A 25,876-nucleotide genomic window follows, 5' to 3' on the forward strand; every position below is an offset into this window, starting at 1 on the left:
TATTAATTAACTTATTTACTTATTAGATTTTATTACAGTATTAATTAACTTATTTACTTATTAGATTTTATTACAGTATTAATTAACTTATTTACTGCTTTATTATTTAAAGCAAATTATTTGATACGTTTTAGTATCAACTTTATTTTAAAAATTAGATATTTTATTTAATTAAAAAATAAATATATTATTGTTAAATTATATTATTAAAACATATTATTAAAATATATTATTGTTAATTTATATTATTAAAAACATATTATTAAAATAAACTTTATATCTATGAATTTTTTTTCTAGAAAAAAATGTAAAAAATATTAAATATTATAATTTATTTATCTGTTAAAACTACTAATTAAATTATTTTTTTTCTTTATTATAATTTTAGCGCAAATATAAAATATTATTAATTTATTTTATCTATTAAAATAACACTAATTTAATTATTTTTTTTTGTTTAAATTTAAGTGAAAATATTTTTTAGCAAAAAAAAAATAATAATAATTAATATAAATTAATTACGTGATTCTATTTAACACTTATATTACGCTATATTTTATTAACTAATAAACATATTTCCAAATAAATTACTAGCTTTATCACTCTTTATATTTCATTATTATCTTTTATTTTTTATCTGTAATTATTCTTTTTATATGTCCACCAATTTATTATAATTAAATATAAATTGATGGAAGCATTAGTTTTATCCCGTAATGTGTTATTATAATTACATAATTATTTGTTTAATATATATGTAATTATTTTTAATTATAAAAATAAAATTCAAATTTATATAATTATTAATTTTAACAGTATAAATTTGATTATATAAATATTATATAAAAAAAAATAAATAATTAAATTATGTCATATACAAATGAAGAAGATATTAATATTACTGTATCTGATATTGATTTAGATGCTGAAAATTTAGTTGAAGATAATAATTTATTATTAATGCTATCTCCTCCTCCATCAGTTGCTCCTAATTCTCAAGAAGAAACAGAAGAAGAAACAGAAAAAAATTAAAAATAATTATGTTTCTTTTTCTTATAGTAAAAGTAAAACACAATAAATTATATATATAATAAATTTAAAACTAATACTAAGCTATTATTATTTTTTTTTCTATATAACAAAATAAAACAATGGATATATTATATACAATATTAGTATTAACAGTATTAGCTATTGTTATTTTTATTATAGTTTATTATATTTATCACAATAATATTATTACTGATGTTAATTTAATACCCGAATTTATTAGACCTAAATTGAATATTACTGGTTACTGCGGCGAAGAGCCTAACAAGCGTGGATTAAACTGCTATAATGATTTATGGAAAATACATGGTTCTTGTAAATTGCAAGATATGACTTTACATTATGGATCTCCGAATTTTACTTGGAGTCAACAGAAAGAATGGTTAGATAATCAGACATTAACAAAAATAAAATTAGATATGGCGGATCCTATTAATTGCACTCAAAAAAGAATTTATCATGACTAGAAAAAAATATATAAATATTTTACATTATATTTTTTTTTATTTATTTAAATTAAAATATATTTTTAAATTTTTTTAATGTAATTATTATATATATGTTTAAATTAATACATTTTTTAATTTTTTTTTACTAAACAGTGATTAATTAAAAATAATAATATTATATATTTTTTTTTGTTGTTTAAATTAATCTATTTTTAAACTTTTTACTGCATTATTAATACATACTATAATATCAGTTATAAATTCATTATCTTCATAACTTTCGCTATTTATAATTTTTACAAATTTTTCAATTGTGTTTATAAGTGTTTTTATTTTATCCATTAAACTTTTTTTATTATTACTTAGTTGAATATTTAAGTCATTAATTTTTGAGCAAATAGTTAAGTTATTATTTTCTAGTTTACCAGCGTCTAACAAATAATTTTTAAAAGCTATATCTTCACTTAATTGTTCTACTAATGAATTTATATCTATACTTAATTCTTGATATATATATATAGCTAAATTTATCAATATAATTTTAATTTTAATTGGATTTGAATAATTATCTTTTTCGATATTATGTTTTTTTAAATTTTTAAGCATATTTACCATATAACTTATATAATTAATATGTGTATTTTTTAATGCATCAAACATATTATCATAATTTATATATACATTAATAAAATCTTTATTTAAATAATTATTATCTTTGTCAACATCTAATATATTTATTTTTTTATGTGATTTATAATTTGATTCAATTTTGGTTTTTATATTTTTGTCTATAACACATAATATATAATAAAATAGATAATTAGTATCTATATATGTTTTTAAACATAATTCATTATTATCTGGATCTTTAATTTTATTTTGTAAGTCACATACAAAATTATTTATTTCTATCCATAAAGTTGGAGTACTGCATTTATATACATGATAGTATTTTTGTGGTCCGCAAACATCTAAACCATTAGTTTCTTTTAAATCTTTAATTTTTTCATTACGATACCTACTTGCTATTAATAAATTATTACAATTAGATATACATTCTGTACCTTTTCTTACTAAAGCATAATAATCATTATTTTCAAACTTACTCATTCTTTTTTTAATTTTATTAAATATATAATTCAAATAAAATAACAAGCAGATAAATTTGAAATTATATTATTATATTTAAAATATACTATTATTAATTATATTTTAAAAAATATCAAATAATGACTGATTACGTTGAAAACCAAATTAATATTAATATTTTATCTAATCAATGTAAAAATAATGTTAATGATTATAAAGCAAAACTTTTAAATTTTCTAAGTTTATATTCATTTCCATATATTGAAGATAAAATAAATACTAATAATGTTGTCTATCAATATCTTCAGTCTAATAATAATATTAATATTAGTGAATTTTGTGAAAAACTAGTAAAAACTAATCATATTAAATATATATCATCTGATTTAGATGATGAAAAAAATAGACACTTATTTTTAGCAGGTGTAGCATTTTTCGTAGACAAATTAAATAATTTAACTAATGTTTTTAATAATATAATTAAAACTAGAGATGATATAAAAAAATATGAAGATATTATAAATATACTTTCAACTAAACAAATAAAATCAATTAATTTGTTTAAATCTGATATATTTAGTAGTATTAATACTTTAATGGGTTTCTTGGAATAATTTATATAAAAATTTTATTATAATATTTATTTTTTTTCTATAGAGATGTTTATCAATTTGATTTTACTATTTTGCTAGTAATTATAGATATGTTTTTTTAACATAAGCTAATAGTAGTAACTGCACATTAGTTTTAATTCAGCACTGTTATTTTTACACTCTATTATTATCTTGCACATAATTTTCACTTTGTATTTAAAATCTATTTCTAAATGTTAAAACCACCTAGTCAAACTAGCGGGACTAATAGAAGTAGTAATAAAACTAGTGAAACTAGTAGCAGAAATAGTAGAATAAGTAATAGTAGAAATAAAAACAAAAATGGTTTAATAATAGATTTGCTAAAAGAAGAATATGATTCTTCTGATGATGAAAACAAAGATCTCCCAGATTTAAGCGATGAATATATTTTGCCTGATAAATTTAAAAGACTTGTATCTGATTTTAATCATAATGCGGCTATTAAAAGACACAACAATATAGTAGAAAAAAATGAGAAAAAAAATCTTGTTAGTGAAAATGATTTTTCTAGCTTTACTATACTTAACTGCGGTGTACTAAATAAGCCTGGCTTTACAGAAAAAAATTTATTTCTTTTACCAAATGAAAATAGTTTTACTTATGTTGATCGTAATACCATAATAATTAGTAATGGCTGGAAACAAAAAGTAATACCTATAAGTGATAATGTTATTAAACGCGTTATTTTTAAAGGAATAATCTGTAATTTGTATTATGAAAATGGAGCAAGAATACCAGATATTAGCACTATAAATCCTGGCAATCTTGAGACAATACAATTAAGACTACAAGAACATATTTCAAAATATATAGCTAATAAGAAAAAAGCTTCTTTTATTGTTGATAAAGAAAAAAAAAGCTCAAAATTAAATAATAATTTAAATCATTTTGTATTTAAATCAGAAAATTTAAATTCATCTTTTTCTTCTAATTTGATTTCTAAAGTTATTGACGAAGTTGATGAAGAATGTAAAAGAAATGATAACATTTTTGATAATATTAAAATGTGATTTAAAATTCTTGTTGATTTGATCTTTTTATATTATATGTATATAGAATTTATATTTAGCCAATTTTTAGCTGGTTTTTACTTATTTTAGTTAGTTACAGTATCTTAATGTATATAGAATTTATATTTAGCCGATTTTTAGCTGGTTTTTACTTATTTTAGTTAGTTTCAGTATCTTAATGTATATAGAATTTATATTTAGCCGATTTTTAGCTGGTTTTTACTTATTTTAGTTAGTTTCAGTATCTTAATGTATATAGAATTTATATTTAGCCGATTTTTTAAGCATTATTAAGTAAAGCACAATAACATTCTAATTCTCCTTCTTTAGTATAATAATATTCTTCATTACATTTTATACATTTAATAGCATCCTTAAAAAATGTATAAGATTCATTGTTAATTACTGTTTTTAAATATTCACTATAACACCAACACATTTCTTGATTATCTTTTCTATTTAATATTATATATTCTAAGCACTTATTGCACTTTTTTTGTAGTACTTCAAAATTCATTTTATATATATATATTTTAATTATCAAATAAAAGTCAAATATTTATAAAGTGTTGTTGATTATAAATTTGATTTTGATATTATTATATTTAAAATACTAATATATATATATATATTTATATTAAAAAATTTAAAATGTCTAACAACCGAAATTATAATGATATGCGTGAAGCAGCTATAAAAGCAGCTATGAAAGAAGAAGAAGAAAAAGAAGAAAGAATGCGTGCGCAATGGAGAAAACAGCAACAAGAAAAAGAAGAAAGTGATAGACTTAAAGCAGAATATGAAAGAGTACACAGAATATTAAATAATCAAAACAATTATAATAATTATTAAGAAGATATAAAAAAAATAAGTTCTATTATATATCTTATAACTTTTAAAATTAATAAACATTAAATTATTTATCTTATAATATAATATTAATTAATAAAAAAAATATAAATATAATAACTATTTAATATTTATTATATTTATTTTTTTTTATATATTATATATAATAATTATTTATTTATTCACTGTATAGAATATTAATATTTCTAAATTATTATTTATTACTTTATAATAAATAATATTTATTTTTTTTCTGCTAATTTATTTTTAGAAAAAAAAAAATAATAATATATAAATATAAATAGGAGAGAAGAGAGATAGATTCTGTGAAGTTATAAATTAAACTTAACACACAAATAAGAAATGTAATCACATTTTTCTCTCACTAGTTTATATATTATTATTTTTTTTTGTTTTTTTAATTGTGATGTGATTAATTTCTTACGCCCATTAATTTCACTATTATTATTTATAATATAAGTAAAATTAATGGAAGTATTTAGTTTTATACTTTCAATCTTTTATTTATTTTTTTTTTCAATTATAATATTATTTAAATATCTATAATTGTTTATATATTTAAAAATTATTCAAATTTATCAAAAATACATTTTACTCATTGTTTGTTAATAATATTTTAAGCATTAACTTAGTTGCAGCTAAGTCAGTACTCGAATAATAATATTATAATTATAAAGTTTTACGAAATTTCTTTAAACGTGTAGACAAAGTAGCTTTTAGTTTATTCTTTTTACTATTTAATTTACTTTGAATGCGCGTAGTAATTTTGCTTAAAACAATATAAAGTTTTTCTAAAAGTTCAATAGATTTTTCAATGTAGATTATTATTGTATTAATGTTATTCATATTTATTTTTTTTTGTTAATAAATTATATTTGTATAATTTTATATACAGAAAAAAAATATTTTTTTTCTATTAATTCATTTTGAAATATTAAGTAATTAAAAAATGGATAGTTTGCCTGATTTTAGTGAAAAAGAGCAAATTAAAATAATTAACACAATAAATAATATAATAAAATCAATAGAAAAATATTTAGAATATAATATAAATAATCCATACTACAAAATAGAATTTACTTTTGTAGAAGAAAAAGATAATTTTGACTTATCTAATTTTAGTTTATCATATATTTTATATGAATTAAAAGAAAATTTAATAAAATACAAAAAAACAAATAAATATAAATATTTTCTTAACTCATTAACTATATTTATATATCTTAATGAAAATCTCGATAATGAAAATTTACGTCTATTATCTAAAGTATTATATAAATATACATATATTCTGCTAAATATAATATTATTTAGAGCAATTATAATTAATAATCATATAATATCAAAAGAATATATAGATTTATTACATGCAAATATTAAAAATATAAATAATTATGAAACTGCTAATGAATTTCTTATATATATTAATTATTTAATAAAAATATTTACACCTGAATTATCAGATATATTTAATTTTATATGTGATTTAAATAATACATTAGAAAAAAATAAAAAATTAATTCTAGTTAAATTATTAAATAAAATACTATTATATGAGCTATTAATAAAAACTTTAATAACTTTAAACAAAGAAAAAAATAATATTAAAGTAGAACAATTAAATATTAAAATGATTGTTAAACTAGATTCTATATATAATTTTAAATTTGCTAATATAAATAATACTAATAAAAAAATAATATATCTTCTTGATAGTATAGATAAAATAACAACTAATATAATATCGTTTTATCAAGAAGAAAATATCGAATATTAATATATAATTTTTATATATTCTAGTTTAAAAATTAGCAATTTTTTATTTATAGCAGAAAATATTATAAATTAAATTTATTTATTATAATACAAAATAGTTTTTTTTAACAATAAAACTATTATTTTAAATAATATTTTTTTTTAATAGCAGTTAAAATAAAAAAAAAATAAATAAAATTTTATTTATTTTTTTTTTACTTTTTATTTTTTTTTACTTTTTTATTGTTTTTTATTTTTTTATTGTTTTTTACTTTTTATTAGTTTCTTACTTTTTTATAAGTTTTTATTACAATAGCAAGTTTATCACGATAAGCATTAGTTTCAAAAGGTTTAATCATTTTTTTAGATTCTTCACATTCTCTATTATTATCACTCCTAGTAGTAATTTCTTTACGCATATCTGTTATAGTAAAACCATAATTAGTTTTTTTCATTTTTCTATTAAAAACATTACTTATATGTTGTACAATTGTATAACAGAAATTTTTATTTATTCTTATTAAATACCAGTAAATATCGATTATATTTTTATCTTTAAGAATATTATCGGTACACGATACTATTATATTTTCTGATGTTTTTATATTAGTTTCTAAATAATCAACATAAATATGTCTAACAAGAATTGATAGTTTATTTTCTTGATTATTATAAGCTATAATAATTAATAGTTTATTTTTATTAAGAGGATTATAATAATTAACAAATTCATTAATTTCGTAAGCTATAAATCCAAAAATATTTTGTATAATCGTATCAGAGACAGTACAATAATCAGTTTTAGAATAACGTTCTATATATGAATTTTGTCGTAATCTCTGACTTATAGAATCCGATTTTATTGTAGATTTATATATTATTTTTTCTTTGTTATCAACTGTTTTTACTTTAAGAGTATATATATCATCAAGATCCATTTTTTTTTTTCAATTTGCATACAATTTAATATTATAAATATTAAATTCAAATAAGTAAATATATTTACAAATTTTTAAGTTATTTTCTAAAGTTTTTCTGCAGATTATAAAAAATTAAATTAAATTAAATAATAGATAATATTAATAAATAATAATACTACAAATATCTTTTTCAAAATCTATAATTAAAACACATTTATTATATTCAATATTTTTTATTTTATTTTTTTTATAAATTTTAATAAGTAATTTTAAATAGTTTTTAATATAATCATCGTTATTTAAAATAAATATATTATCTTCATTATTATTATTATTATAAATAATATTTTGTAAAGAGTTATTAACTTCAATTATATTTTTAAGTAATTGTTTAATAGTAATATTAGTAGTGTAATGTTTATCTAAATTATTTTTATTGTTTTTAAATTTCTTTAATTTATTATTTTTTTTTATTTTATTAAAATTAAATTTTTCGCTATGTGTTATAATATTAAATATTGGTTTATTTTTAATTTCTTGTATTATAGATTTCTCTTTAAACAATGATATTTCATATATATAATCTTTACAGTCTTTTTTATTAATATTATTTATTATTTTACCATTTAATTGATTACAAGAATTACATTTAATAAATATATTATTATTATTATTTAAACAATATATTATTCCTTTACAACAATCTATTATTAATTTATAATCAGTTATATGAGTAGTATTAATTTTAAGATTAAATCTTTGTTCAATATATTTTATTATATTTTTTTTATTTATGAATTTATTGAATTGTATAATATTTTCAGTATTATTATTATTACAATTATTATTATAAAATTCTTTTATAGTAGAAATTTCTATTAAATTATTTTCAAATTCTTTTAATTTATTACAATATAAATCTAAATCAAATACAAATTCAGTATTATAATTAATAATCATAGAAGATTTATCATTACTTTCTGTAGATAAATGATCGCATTTATTTGTAAAAGATATTATTATAATTTTTATTTTATAATTATTATCCATTTTTTTTTTATAAGAATAGTTCTTTAATATATATATAACTAAAATAAAATAAATAAATATCTTTTTTATCAGCTAAATAAAAAATCACCACCAAAATACAAGTAATAAAAACTTTAATATAATATATATTTTTTTTTCTTAATAGAAATTATATTATAATTAAATATAAATAAATGAGCACTAATATTAATTACAAAAATATAAAAATTCTTATTAGAAATAATGCTATTAATAGCAGCAATGAAATTAAAGGTATATCTGATCATCATTTAACAAATTTAATATCTTATATTATAATTAATTTAAACACTGTATCGCGCTATCAAGAAGATAATGATATAATATTTGCAATAGTTAAAAAAGTATTTCCTACAGCTAATACTAATTTTAAATCATTTAATATAACTATAGCGAAAAAAAATAAAAAAACTAATGAATTTAAATTTATTATATTAATATCAGTAGTATTAAAATCTAATGAAAATGAAGACAATAAATCTATTATTAATTTTTATAATCTTTTTGTAAATACATTATATAGTAGATTAGAGCAAAAAATACGAAAAATAACAGCTGCTTCTAATACTAATAGTTTTTATTTATCATGTGATAATGAAGCATCTAAAAAGAGATATAAAGAAAAACAAAATATTTTAAAAAATAAACTTAATTTATATAATAATGTATTAAATATAGTTAAAAGCTATAAAATATAAATTTAATCTGCTTAAAATTTCTATAAAATAATAATTTTATTTATTTGATTTTTTGCGTTAAAATTATTAATAAGTTATATTTCACTAGACAAAAAATGAACAATAAAGAATTATTAAAAAATATAACTGATATTACATTTAAAAAATTAATAAAAAATTATGAAGATGTTATAAATAGTTTTAAATTTAGCAGATTATATTATATATATGAAATAAGTTTTATTGGAATATTTATTTCTATATTATTAAATTTATATTGTATATATTATTATAAAAAAATAAAAAAAAAATACAATAAATAAAATATAATTTATTTTATCTTTTTGTTATTTGATTTTAGTAATTATTATATATATAAAATAATATACTCCAATTTATTAATCTTATTAATAATATTTATTTCAGTAAATAAAATAATGTCACATTTTATAATTTTTGGCTAAATAATCGTATTTATTAGTTTTTTACTGCGGAGTTACTTAATAGAAAAAAAATAAAAACTTTTAAATATTTATCTTTTTGATTTTAAATAATTAGTTTATAAAAATACAAACATAATATTATAATATATTATATTATAATATAATAATATAATATATTTAAAATGATTATTTTTAATACAGATAAACCGCTAACAACAATACAAAATAAATATAATCATTCGTATGTTAATTTTACAATAGAAATTTTAACTAAAGCTCAAGAAATAATTAATGATAACAGCATAATAGCTATTATTATTATTATTGAAATTATATTAATTATATTATTATTAATTGTATGTTATAGTGTTTGGTAAAAAACAAAAATAATAAATTTTAATATATATTATATTATTTAGATAAATTAAATATAAAAAAAAATATATATATATATTTTTTTTCTGCTAGAATTTATATATATATTTTATTTTGATTATATTGTTTAAATATTTAAACACTGAAATATTTAAATGTTTAAATATTTTATATCAGATTATATAACTAAAAATAATTAGTAAAACTGTATTTGAAATGAATAAATTTTTATTAATATTAATAGTAATAATTTCTATAATTTCTGCTTTTGTATTTAATTTAATTTGCTCAATTGTTTATATAGCGATAAAGATGATAGAAACAGAAAAAAAATTATTAACGAGATTTATATTATATATTCTATATATATTAAAAAGTAAAATAGTTTTTATACTTTTAATAATATCTCTTATACTATTATTAAATAATAGTAATGAAATAATTGTTATAATTATCGCAATTATATATTTTATATTAGTATTTATTATATATTATTATATTAATAAAAATACAGAATTTTATTATATGTTATTACTTCCATTTATAATAAATAATAAATTAAATTAACAAAAAAAACATATATATATTTTTTTTCTGCTAAAGTTTATATTTATATATATATTCTGTTTTGATTTTACTACTAAATATTTAAATAAATAATAATATCAAAAAATACCTCAATATTTTAATATTTTAAATTAAATCAGCAATGAATTTAACAACTACATTAGCACCAAAAGCTGTTGGTAAAACCGCAGTAGAAATAGATAAAGATTTATTAATATTATTAATAATAATTTCTCTAGTTTCTGCTTTTGTAATTAATTTAGTTTTCTCAATTGCTTATATTGTAATAGTAGAATACAAACAGAAAAGAAACTCATTAATAAGATTTATATCATATATCGTATATATATTAAAAAGCAAAATAGTTTTTATACTTTTAATAATATCTCTTATAGGATTATTAGTGGCAGCATTTTGTATTAAACTATATGATACTGTTTATCCAGGACAACATTTTCAATATCCTTATTATTACGCTCCTTCAAATTTGTACGCAGGAGTAATTATATTATTTGCAGGTATAGGTATACTTATATTTGTTTTAATGTTAGTAATCTTAATTAGAATAAATATAATATTATATAATTGTATATATAAAAACAATAAAAATAATGATTCCGGGTATGAAAGTGGTAGTATATCATCATGTGTTTAAATACTATATAATAATATATACTTCTGTTTGATTTTTCTATTTATATTTATTAATAGAAAATATATTAAAATGCCTTATTACGATGTTAATGTTCTTTTTGAGTATCTAGATATAAATAATATAACATTAATAGGTAATGGTAAAAGTAATGCTGCTTTTGAATATATAATAAATAAATATATTAAAGAAGAAGTAAAAAAATTAGATCCTAATAATTGGGGAATTTTTTCAGTAATTATATTAATATTATTAATAAGTACTATTATATTAACAATAACAGCTGCATTTATAATTAGATATATTATAAAATGGTATTATAATTATAAAGAAAAATATCTAAATAAAGAAAAATATTTAAATAAAGAAAAAATAATTTTACTAGGAATGAAAAAAAATTCTACCAAGACTACTATTAAAAGTAAAGTAACTATAGTGTAAAAAAAAAATATATAAAAAAAAAAATAAATATTAAATATTTATTTTTTTATAATAGTTTTATAAACAATAAAATAAGAAAAAAAATATTTATTAACCTAAATTAATATAATATTTGCTGTGTTATAATAATATATAATAATAAATTTAATTTGTTTGTTTCTATTATCTGCAAGTTATTATATTTATTATATAATTTTTTTTTCTTAGCAAATTTATTATTAAAATAAAAATTAATATTATTTACTTTTTTCTGTTTATTTTTCTTTTTATTACATATCAAATCAAAATCATATAATGAATTAGATTCTATTATATCATTAATTTTATAACAATTATAAGTGTATTTATTTTTTTTATTTTTTAGCATTTTTTAATTTTTTTTTATATATATATAATTATTATTATTACGTGATTATTTTATATAGAAGTAATTAAATCAAAATAGATAAGATATAATAAAAAAAAAATATAATAAATTCAATTATTATTTTTTATTTATAATCTAACAAAAAAAAATACAATTAAATATTTTTCGCTAAATTAATTTTAGCAGAAAAAAATATTTATTTATTTTAGTTGTTTATATATTTTTTATGATAATTTTCTTAAATATTCTATAATTATGTCTTTTATCATTAGTCTTTCACGATTATAAGTATTTTTATTAATATTTATTTTTGTTAAAATTAAAGTACTTATAATATTAAATAAACTCATATCATTAGGTCTTTTTTTTTTAATACCTTTAATAATATTATTATAAAATTTAATATTATTACGCTCTTCTTCAAACAATACTAGTGGTGTTAAATTTAATTTTATAATATTATGTAAATCAATATATTTGTTATCTTTTAAACATTTTTCATATATATTATTAAAAGACGATTTATGATAATCTTCTTTATTAAAAGCAGTTATTAGTATTATTGGAGATGTTTTTAATCTTAATTTATTAAATTTTATTATTTCTATTAATATATATATTATACTTTTAAATTCATTTGATTTACCAGATTGGAAATCATTAATTAAAATTTCTAAAGTAAAATTATCATCTTTAATATTATTTTTTTGTGTATTAATATCATTTAAATCAAAAATCCATTCTTTATAAATATATATATAATAATTATTAAATATATTTTCTATAATATTAAATAATATAACAAGATCGTCTTTATCACCGAAATCTATATAGTCAAGATTTATATTAATATTAAAATTTTCTTTACTAATAAATCCTAATTTATATACGAAAGATTTATAATCTTTTAATTCATTACAATATGAAGAACAATTATCAATATTTAATCTTCCACCAAATTCATGAATATAATTAGTATTATTATTCATATTTATAATTAAATTTAATATAATCAAATTTAATAGATAGTAAAAAAATATATATATTATAATTTTACTTAAATAAATATTAATTTAGACTATCACATATTATATTTTTCACAAAATTAACTAATTCTGTTTTTTCATAAAATTTACTATAATTACTTAAACACATAATATTTACAATAATACTAAATAATGTAAAATCTTCATTATTGAATTTATTATTAAAATGTAAAATATTATTTGCTTTATTATTTATAGAATAATTACCTATTTCTATAAAATCATAATTTTTATTTACTTTGCAGAAATTATCGCAGAAATAATAATCATTTTCATCATCGCCTTCATTTTTCACAAAATAATCAACAATATTAATTTTTATATTTATACCTGCTAAAAAGGTATTTCTATTTAAATTATAAAAAATTTGTTTTACATTAGAATTTTCATCTAATATATCATCATTAATTATTATTTTATAATAATTGTTATTGTTTGTACTATCTGAAATATAATTATCTCCTAGTTTAATTTTTATAATAAATAAATTATAATTATTATTAATATCAGTTATTATTTTTTTTCTTAATAAATTAATATCTATTTTATTTAACATATAATAATTTAAACATTTATTAAATTCTTCGATATTATTGCATTTTATATTATTATAATAATTTTCAATATTATTAGTATCTTCTTTTTTAGGATGTATAAATAATAAATAAAGATAATTTTTATTATTATTATCTATATAACTTAAGTTATTGCAATCATATAAATTATATTTAAAATTAATATTCATTTTTTATTAATTTATATAAATAATCAAATAAATTATATATATTTTTATTTAATCGCAGAAAAAATTAAATTAAAATAAAATTAATAACAGTTAACTAATAATTAATTTCTATAAAAATATTGTATTTTTTTGCTTAATTATAAGATATAAAACATGTTTATTTATTTGAATTTAGGGTTTTATTTATTTAAAAAATAAAGCTCTTAACAATAAGAATATTAAACTTAATTGTTTTAATTTCTTATTAAGAAATCAGAAAATGCAAAGTAAAGAAAATCTTTTAAATGAAAATCAACAAAAATTTTTCAACAAAATAAAAGAAATTGTTAGTGAAGAGATTATGAAAACTGAAACTGAAAAAATGATAGAAGAAAATTCAATAATTATTAATGTAGATAGTAAAGATAATAATGATTTAGATAAAAAAATACACAAGCATTCAAATTTTAAAGAATTAATTAACATAATTCTAACTAAAATATTATTATTTTATTTATCAGATGATAATTATCCTAATTGCAATTTAAATTGTATACATTCTATTTTTCCATTAAGACGTAATAATGGAAAAGGTGAAAAAAAAGAAATTTCTTGTATAAGATTAAAATTTTATATTCCTGATGATGAATGTGAAAATAATTCAACTGGACAATATTTTTATAATTTTAATATAGAATTGGGCGAAACTGAAAATAATAAATATTTAAATAATTATGAAAACTTTATAATGTATCTGAATAATAATATAGAAAATCTTTTAAATTATATAAAAGGAAATAATTATAAATGCGATTTGAATGATATATCTGGCAAATTAGAAAAACTTAAAAATAGTAATATTATCTCTAATTTAAAATATATAATTAAAGAGTTAAGGCATAAATTATTAAAAATAAATAACAAAAATAAATAACAAAAAATAAATAACAAAAAAAAAAATAACAAAAAAAAATAACAAAAAAAAAATAACAAAAAAAAATATATATATATTAATAATTTTAATATTTTAAATAATTAATTCACTTAAAATATTAAAATTATTAATATATATATATTTTTTTGTTTATAAGAAATTTATTTTAAAATTAAAAATATTATTTATATTTTTTATATTATCTTATAATTAAATAATAATAATAAATATATAATTTATTATTTTATAAACAAAAATTTATATATGATTTTCTTCAAAACATAATATATATTCTTTTTTATTTGTATCATAATATAATTTTTTTTCTATTTTGTCATAAAAATCATTATTAATATTTATAATATTTTTGCTGCAAGATAATAAATGTTTAACATTATCATAATCAATATCACAATATTTACATTTTTTATATTTTATTTCATTATTAATAATTTTTTTTATTTTATTATTATGATAGTCGCAATAACAACTAAGAGATTTTAAAATTTTACATTTATCACATATTTCATAAATATTTTTTAAAGATTTATACATTATTATTTATTAATAATATTTAAAATAATTAATATTTTTTATATTTAATTTTAAATATCAAAAATATATTCTATTTATTTACTTTATTAAAATCAGAATAAAAATACTATATAATAATTTATTTTATTAAATTACTACATAATCAATATAAAAAATATTTTATAAATAAGAAATAGAATTAAATATAATAAAGACAAATAATATAGATATTTTATATATTGCTTAAATAAATAATAAAAGCGTTTATTTAACTTTAACTTATTACATATATATTAATTATTGTTAATATTACTATAAAATATTTAATTAATTATAAAAAAAAATTATTAGAAGTTCTATTTTTCATTTATAATAACAAAGTATAATCTATTTTATATATTATTTAATAAAAATTATTAATTAGAAGTAAATTTATTATTTTTTTTTATAAATAAATTTTTTTAATTTTATTTAAATAATAATTATAATTTGAGTTAAGTGTTTAATTACTTAGCTATAAAGAATGTATTTTATAATAAATATTATAAACATAAATTAAATGTATTTTAATTACACATCTTAGTGATAATTGTTATAATATATATACAATGAATATACTAAAATTAGCAAAGAATTTCACGCTAAAAATTTATTACCAGAATTTTATTATTTTTTTAATAAATATTCATTTTAAGCTAACATTATTAAAAAACAATAAAAAAAAATAATTAAATTGAAGTAAATTTAGTATTTATTTATATATCATCTTTTTTATGTTTTACTTACAATAATTATAATATAAAATTAAGTGTTTTTAATAATACTTGCTATTCTCATTTATAAGTTGAAAATGAATATACACGAATCAGCTATAATGTTTTTAGACAAAAACAATTTACTAACTGTTCTTGTCTCTGGAAAGAAAGACTACTTATTAGAATACTTGGAAGTACTAAAAAAAGAAGATAAAGATGCTGCAGATGATATATCTTGTGTTTTAAATATTCTTATTCAAAAACATGAAGAAATGATAGAAAATATACCTGATAAAAAATTACTGATAAAATATATCGATATGTTACAAGAGAAAAATAACTGCGATGGAGCTTATCAATGCGGACCAAGAATACCTCAAGTAGTAATGCCAAATGAACCAGATATAGTAGTATGTAATCATGTTTATAATATGATTAAAAATAACATTGAAGCGTTTAATTTCTATTCTAAAATAATTATTCCTTTTTATTTGTCTATAATAAATGACGCTAAAGAAACTTTAAAAACTATTTTATATAATTATTATCTTATAGAAAATTAAAGAATAAATCATTATTATAAAAAAATTATATAGAGTAATAAATTATAATAATTAATTTAAATTATATTTAATAAAATTTAAATAATTTAAGTTAATAATTATAATTTATTACTCTATATAATTTTTTTTTCTCTCTCTTCTTTTTTGCTTTATTTTCTCTTCAATTAAAGTAAAATTAATAAATTCTGCTAGCTAAATAGCAAACTATAATCAATTATTTTATTTTGCTAATAACTAATATATAAAATTATTCTGTTAATAATTAATATATAATTAATTATAGCTGCTAATAACTAATATATAATTAATTATAGCCGCTAATAACTAATATATAATTAATTATAGCCGCTAATAACTAATATATAATTAATTATTTTGCTAATAACTATATATAATTAATTATAACTGCTAATAACTAATATATAATTAATTAATATTTTATTAAAACTATTAAAAAAAGAAAGTAATATTGATTTATCTGCATATAGTAAATTTAAAAGCTATATAAAAGTATTAGAATTTATAATTTTAATAAGTTTATATTTAAATATATATAAATAAAAAATCAGTATAATATAATATTACACGAGTAGTGGAATAGTAGATATTTTTTCTGCTAACCACTACGTATAATTTGAAAATAAATTTGCTATTTTTTTATAAATACATGTTTTTAAATTTGATTTAGGTAATTATAATATAAATTAAGTGTTTAACTATACTTAGCGTTAAAGAAAAATGGATGTTGAAACTAAATATAATGAAGCCAGAGTGTTATATAATGGAATTCATTTTATAGCAATCAAACCTCATATTATTTGGGCAAAATGTGAAGCATGTGAAAATTATTATGGAGATAATGCTGTTTTAAAATGTGAACCAAAAGATAGAATGTATGATTATTTAATCTTTCAATGCGAAAATGCGCGATATAATATAGATAGTGATCAAAAATTCGATAAATTTATACGTTCATTTACAACATTTATAAATGATATAAATGAATTTTCATCTTACTTGGACTGACCCACTAAAACCCAAAAAACTTACATAGCGTAGTAAACTATAGTAATTAAATCATATTATTTAAATTTAATTTAAATAATATAATTTAATTATCATAGTTTACTACTCTATGTATTTTTTTTCACTGCTTAGAAACCGCAAAAAGAAGCAATAAAAAAAAATATTTAGTAATAACATAAAATGTAATTTTATAATTAATTATGTCTCCACTCTAAATTACTCTATTATCTAGTAAGTAACTAACTAATATAACAAATATATAATCTAACTGCTAAAAACAAATATATAAATTAAATACTTAACTAAATTATTTTACTTACTAAGTAAAATAAATATATAACTAATTATTCCAACTGCTAAAAACAAATATATATAATTAATTATTTCGCCTTACTATAACAAATATTATAATTAATTAAATATTTATCTGCTAAGAACTAATATATAATTAATTAAATACTTAATCTGCTAAGAACTAATATATAATTAATTATTTCACCTCACTATAACAAACATTATAATTAAATACTTAATCTACTAAGAACTAATTATAACAAATATATAAATTAAATATTTAGCAGCTATAACAAATATATATAATTAATTATTTTAACCGCTAAGATCAAATAATGATAACACTAATGTAATGTTATTACTGTATATCTTTTTTCTACTTTTTCTATAGATATATAAATTAAATATTTACCAATTATTCAAACACTGCTATTATCACTGAATACAAGGTTAATATAAAAATAATCATCTTGCTACTTAAATATAATTGTTTTGAATTTATTTTTACTAAATAAAAATAATTAAAATGGAAATTATAAAATATATTTTAGTAGAAGATCCAAAAGAAACTATAAATGATTATTGTTACTGTAATGAAAATCATTTAATGACAAATACTTGTGTGATCGACAATAATAAATATAATTTAAAATTCTATATTGGTTTAAATGATAAAAACAATAATAATGAATTTGCTTTTGTATCTGATTTTAATACAAAAAATAAAAAAAATGCAGAAACAATTGAAAATAATGCAAAAGAAGTAATAAAATTATCATTTACAGATTATAATAACGATGATCTAAATAAAATTAAAAAAGATATTATAAATCAATTTAATAATAGCGGATTTTTCTTATATGTAATACCTGAAGATTATAATACTGGAAAATGTGTAAATATAGATAATTTTAATAAAACTGTTATTCAAGAAGCAATACAAAAAATAAATAATGAATTAGTTGACTTAGGTTTAACTATTAAATTATATAAATATGTATCTTCTTATTCGACTATAAATAATATAAATCTTAATAAATTAGAATATATAACTTTAGGTGAAGATAAAATTGCAGAAGTATTAGTTACTGATAATTATAGTCCTTTTAAAAATAACTTAGGAGTTTTAATTGAAAAATTAATCGAAAAATGGTCTATAATTAATTTATTAGAAAAGAAATATAATATACCTACATCATTTACCTTTAGTACTAATTGCGATTGTATGTATCTTAAAAAGCTTGGATTTCACACAGATTATGAAACTAAAGAAAATATATTAAAATATTACAAATGTAAAAATCTATTACAACAATTAGTTAATATAATTTAAATATATTATTCAATATTATATATAATTATTTTTTTTTCTGCAAAATTAATTAAACTTTATAGCCCCGCCGTATAACTAATATATAACTACTTTATTCTACAATTACAATAAAAATTTAAATCACCACTATTATAATTAAATTATTTCGCCCTACTATAAACAAACATTATATAATTAATTATTTTAGCTGCTAAGAACAAATATATAAATTAAATTATTTTAGCCGCTAAATAACTAATATATAAGCAAATATATAAATTAAATTATTTCGCCCTACTATAAACAAATATTATATAAATTAAATTATTTTAGCTGCTAAGAACAAATAATATATAAATTAAATTATTTTGGCCGTTAAAAACAAATATTATATAAATTAAATCATCTTATCTGCTAAAAACAAATAATATATAAATTAATTATTCCGCCGCTAAGAACAAATAATATATAAATTAAATATTTTAGCCGCTAAAAACAAATATATAAGCAAATATATAAATTAAATTATCTTATCTGCTAATACAAATATATAATTAATTATAATTATTTAGTAGCTACAACAGCTATAACAAATATATAAATTAAATATTTTAGCCGCTAAAAACAAATATATAAGCAAATATATAAATTAAATTATCTTATCTGCTAATACAAATATATAATTAATTATAATTATTTAGTAGCTACAACAGCTATAACAAATATATAAATTAATTATTCTGCTATTATAAGCAAATAATATATAAATTAAATTATTTTCTCTGCTAAGATCAAATATATAATTAAATACTTTATCTCCGCTAAATACAAATATAGCAAATATATAATTAAATACTTATCTATTGAGAACTAATATATAATTAATAATTTCACCGCTAAAAACTAATATACAATTAATAATTTCGCCGCTAAGAACTAATATAATAAATCAAATATTTAGCCGCTATAATTAAATTATTTTTTTATCTGCTAAATATTTAGCAGTTATAACTAACTAATATATAAATTAAATATCTAGCCGCTATAAACAAATATATAATTAATTGTTTCACCGCTAAGAGTAAATATATATTTAAATATATAAATTAAATAAGCAGCTATAACAAATATATAATTAAATATTTAGCAGCTATAACAAATATTATATTTTAAATACTTTAGCCGCTATAACAAATATATAATTAAATACTTTATCTGCTATAACAAATATATATTTAAATATTTAGCCGCTATATTTAAATATTTAGCCGCTATAACAAATATATATTTAAATACTTTATCTGCTATAACAAATATATATTTAAATATTTAGCAGCTATAACAAATATATATTTAAATACTTTATCTGCTATAACAAATATATATTTAAATATTTAGCCGCTATATTTAAATATTTAGCCGCTATATTTAAATATTTAGCCGCTATAACAAATATATAATTAAATACTTTATCTGCTATAACAAATATATATTTAAATATTTAGCCGCTATATTTAAATATTTAGCCGCTATATTTAAATATTTAGCCGCTATAACAAATATATAATTAAATACTTTATCTGCTATAACAAATATATATTTAAATATTTAGCCGCTATATTTAAATATTTAGCCGCTATAACAAATATATATTTAAATATTTAGCCGCTATAATTAAATTATTTTTTTATCTGCTAAATATTTAGCAGTTATAACTAACAAATATATAAATTAAATATTTAGCCGCTAACAAATATACATTTAAATATTTAGCCGCTATAATTAAATACTTTATCTCCACTAATACAAATATATATAATTAATTGTTTGCCGCTATAATTAAATACTTATTTGCTAATACAAATATATATAATTAATTATTTAGCGGCTATAATTAAATACTTTATCTCCACTAATACAAATATATATAATTAAATATTTAGCAGCTATAATACAAATATATAATTAAATATATTAATTAATTATTTAGCAGTTATAACAAGTATATATAATTAAATACTTTATCTACTAATACAAATATATAATTAATTATTTAGTGGCTATAACAAATATATAATTAAATATTTAGCAGCTATAACAAATATATAATTAAATACTTTATCTGCTAATATAAATATATATATAATTAAATACTTTATCTGCTAATACAGATATATATAATTAATTTTTGCCGCTAAAAACAAATATATATAATTAAATATTTAGTAGCTATAACAAATATATAATTAAATACTTTATCTGCTAATACAGATATATATAATTAAATATATAATTAAATATTTAGCCGCTAATAACAAATATATAATTAATTATTTAGCAGTTATAACCAATATATAATTAAATATATAATTAATTGTTTACCGCTAAAAAAAAATATATAATTAAATATTTAGCCGCTAATAACAAATATATAATTAATTATTTTAACGGCTAACAAATATATAATTAATTATATAATTAAATACTTTATCTGCTAATACAAATATATATAATTAGTTATTTAGCAGTTATAACAAATATATATAATTAAATACTTTATCTGCTAATATAAATATATAATTAAATACTTTATCTCTGCTAAATACAAATATATATAATTAAATATATAATTAATTATTTAGCATCTATAACAAATATATAATTAATTATATAATTAAATACTTTATCTGCTAATACAAATATATATAATTAGTTATTTAGCAGTTATAACAAATATATATAATTAAATACTTTATCTACTAATATAAATATATAATTAAATACTTTATCTCTGCTAAATACAAATATATATAATTAAATATATAATTAATTATTTAGCATCTATAACAAATATATAATTAATTATTTAGCAGCTAACAAATATATATAAAATTAAATACTTTATTCGCTAATACAAATATATATAATTAAATATATAATTAATTATTTAGCAGCTATAATAAATATATAATTAATTATTTAGCAGCTAACAAATATATATATATAATTAAATACTTTATCTGCCTAATACAAATATATAATTAAATATTTAGCGGCTAACAAATATATAATTAAATACTTATCTGCCTAATACAAATATATAATTAAATATTTAGCAGTTATAACAAGTATATATAATTAAATATTTAGCAGCTATAACAAATATATAATTAATTTTTTACCGTCAAAAACAAATATATATAATTAATTATTTACTGGCTATAACAAATATATAATTAAATATTTAGCAGTTATAACAAATATATAATTAAATATTTAGCGGCTATAACAGATATATATAATTAAATATTTAGCAGTTATAACAAGTATATATAATTAAATACTTTATCTACTAATATAAATATATAATTAAATATTTAGCAGTTATAACAAATATATAATTAAATATTTAGCTGCTATAACAGATATATATAATTAAATATTTAGCAGTTATAACAAGTATATATAATTAAATACTTTTGCCTAATACAAATATATAATTAATTATTTAGCGGCTAACAAATATATAATTAAATACTTTATCTGCTAATACAAATATATATAATTAAATATTTAGCAGTTATAACAAATATATATAATTAAATATTTAGCAGTTATAACAAATATATAATTAATTATTTAGCGGCTAACAAATATATAATAAATACTTTATCTGCTAATATAAATATATAATTAATTATTTTTCTTCACTATAAGAAATATATAATTAAATATATAATTAATTATTTAGCGGCTAACAAATATATATAATTATATATTTAGCAGTTATAACAAATATATAATTAAATACTTTATCTGCTAATACAAATATATAATTAATTATTTAGCAGTTATAACAAATATATAATTAAATATTTAGCTGCTATAACAGATATATATAATTAAATATTTAGCAGTTATAACAAGTATATATAATTAAATACTTTTGCCTAATACAAATATATAATTAATTATTTAGCGGCTAACAAATATATAATTAAATACTTTATTTGCTAATATTTAATTATATAATTAATTATTTGCCGCTAAAAACAAATATATAATTAAATATATAATTAATTATTTGCCGCTAAAAAAAAATATATAATTAAATACTTTATCTGCTAATACAGATATATATAATTAAATACTTTATCTGCTAATACAGATATATATAATTAATTACTTAGCGGCTATAACAAATATATAATTAATTACTTAACAGTTATAATAAATATATATAATTAAATATTTAGCAGTTATAACAAATATATAATTAAATACTTTATCTGCTAATACAGATATATATAATTAAATACTTAACAGTTATAATAAATATATATAATTAAATATTTAGCAGTTATAACAAATATATAATTAAATACTTTATCTGCTAATACAGATATATATAATTAAATACTTAACAGTTATAATAAATATATATAATTAAATATTTAGCAGTTATAACTAATATATAATTAAATATTTAGCAGTTATAACAAATATATAATTAAATACTTTATCTGCTAATACAGATATATATAATTAAATACTTAACAGTTATAATAAATATATATAATTAAATATTTAGCAGTTATAACTAATATATAATTAAATATTTAGCAGTTATAACAAATATATAATTAAATACTTTATCTGCTAATACAGATATATATAATTAATTACTTAAACAGTTATAATAAATATATATAATTAAATATTTAGCGGATATAATAAATATATAATTAATTACTTAGCGGCTATAACAAATATATAATTAAATATTTAGCAGTTAATATAAATATATAATTAAATATTTAGCGGCTATAATAAATATATAATTAATTACTTAGCGGCTATAACAAATATATAATTAAATATTTAGCAGTTAATATAAATATATAATTAAATATTTAGCAGTTATAACAAATATATATAATTAAATATATAATTAAATATTTAGCATTTATAACAAATATATATAATTAAATATATAATTAAATATTTAGCAGTTATAACAAATATATATAATTAAATATATAATTAAATATTTAGCCGTTATAACAAATATATATAATTAAATATTTAGCAGTTATAACAAATGTATAATTAAATACTTTATCTACTAATACAGATATATATAATTAATTACTTAACAATTATAATAAATATATATAATTAAATATTTAGCAGTTATAACAAATATATAATTAAATATTTAGCAGCTATAACAAATATATAATTAATTATTTAGCAGTTATAACAAATGTATAATTAAATACTTTATCTGCTAATACAAATATATATAATTAATTATTTAGCAGTTATAATAAATATATATAATTAATTATTTAGCAATTAAACAAATATATAATTAAATTATTTTAGCGGCTAATAACAAATATATATATATAAATTATTTTAGCGGTTAAATAATAAACATATAATTAAACAAATATATAATTAAATTATTTTAGCGGCTAATAACAAATATATATATATATAAATTATTTTAGCGGTTAAATAATAAACATATAATTAAATATTTTATCTGCTAAGAACAGATATATAAATTAAATTATCTTATTTGCTAAAATTATTCGGCAGTAAAAAAAATAACAAATATAAAATAATTAAATTATTTACAGTTAAATTAATTATTTTGCCGGCTAAATAACAAATATATAATTAGATTATTTTTGTTTACTAAAAATAAATATATAATATATTAATAGTAATTTGTTGTTTAGTGAACAAGAAATTAAATATTTATACTGCTAATAGTTAATATAATTAAATATTTTTATTGAATAATAAGTTAAATATAAATAATGAGTAAATATATTAATATTTTTTTATTGAATTAAATACATAATATAGATATTAAATTATTAATTAAGTTATATTAATAAATATATTTAGTATGTATATTTTTTTTTGTAAATTACATTTGTGCAACTTAAAATTACATTTGTGCGAATTAAATTACATTTGTACAACTTAAAATTACATTTGTGTAAATTAAATTACATTTGTGCTAATTAAAATTACATTTATGCAAATTAAAATTACATTTGTGTAAATTATGTGCAACTTAAAATTACATTTGTGCAACTTAAAATTACATTTGTGCAACTTAAAATTACATTTGTGCAAATTAAATTACATTTGTGCAACTTAAAATTACATTTGTGCAACTTAAAATTACATTTGTGCAACTTAAAATTACATTTGTGCAAATTAAATTACATTTGTGCAACTTAAAATTACATTTGTGTAAATTAAATTACATTTGTGCAAATTAAAATTACATTTGTGTA

General features: G+C 15.6%; 2 protein-coding genes across 7 annotated transcripts in view; one reads left to right on the forward strand and one right to left on the reverse strand.

The window, feature by feature from the left end:
- LOC149876388 (uncharacterized) overlaps window positions 1-16,672 on the forward strand; it is a 471,199-nt gene extending 454,527 nt beyond the window's left edge. For both annotated transcript variants that reach the window (XM_090075465.1, XM_090075463.1), the window contains one exon: window positions 16,491-16,672. In XM_090075465.1, the coding sequence (XP_089931591.1) occupies window positions 16,491-16,575 (85 nt within the window). In that variant the 3' untranslated portion in view covers window positions 16,576-16,672. The remainder of the gene's footprint in view (window positions 1-16,490) is intronic.
- LOC149876398 (uncharacterized) overlaps window positions 1-25,876 on the reverse strand; it is a 209,502-nt gene that overhangs the window by 177,873 nt on the left and 5,753 nt on the right. For 2 of the 5 annotated variants that reach the window (XR_016448735.1, XM_090075416.1), the window contains exon 1: window positions 19,439-19,840. The gene's annotated coding sequence lies outside the window, so the exon portion shown is untranslated. Of the gene's footprint in view, window positions 1-16,509; window positions 16,559-16,649; window positions 16,959-19,438; window positions 19,841-25,876 lie in introns of those variants that run through there. The other 3 variants (XM_090075420.1, XM_090075417.1, XM_090075419.1) reach the window with 2 other exon arrangements.

This window comes from Hydra viridissima, unplaced genomic scaffold, assembly GCF_058129835.1.
Source record: "Hydra viridissima isolate aposymbiotic clone 2 unplaced genomic scaffold, HvirCarnegie_v1 scaffold_21, whole genome shotgun sequence".
NCBI lineage: Eukaryota > Metazoa > Cnidaria > Hydrozoa > Anthoathecata > Hydridae > Hydra > Hydra viridissima.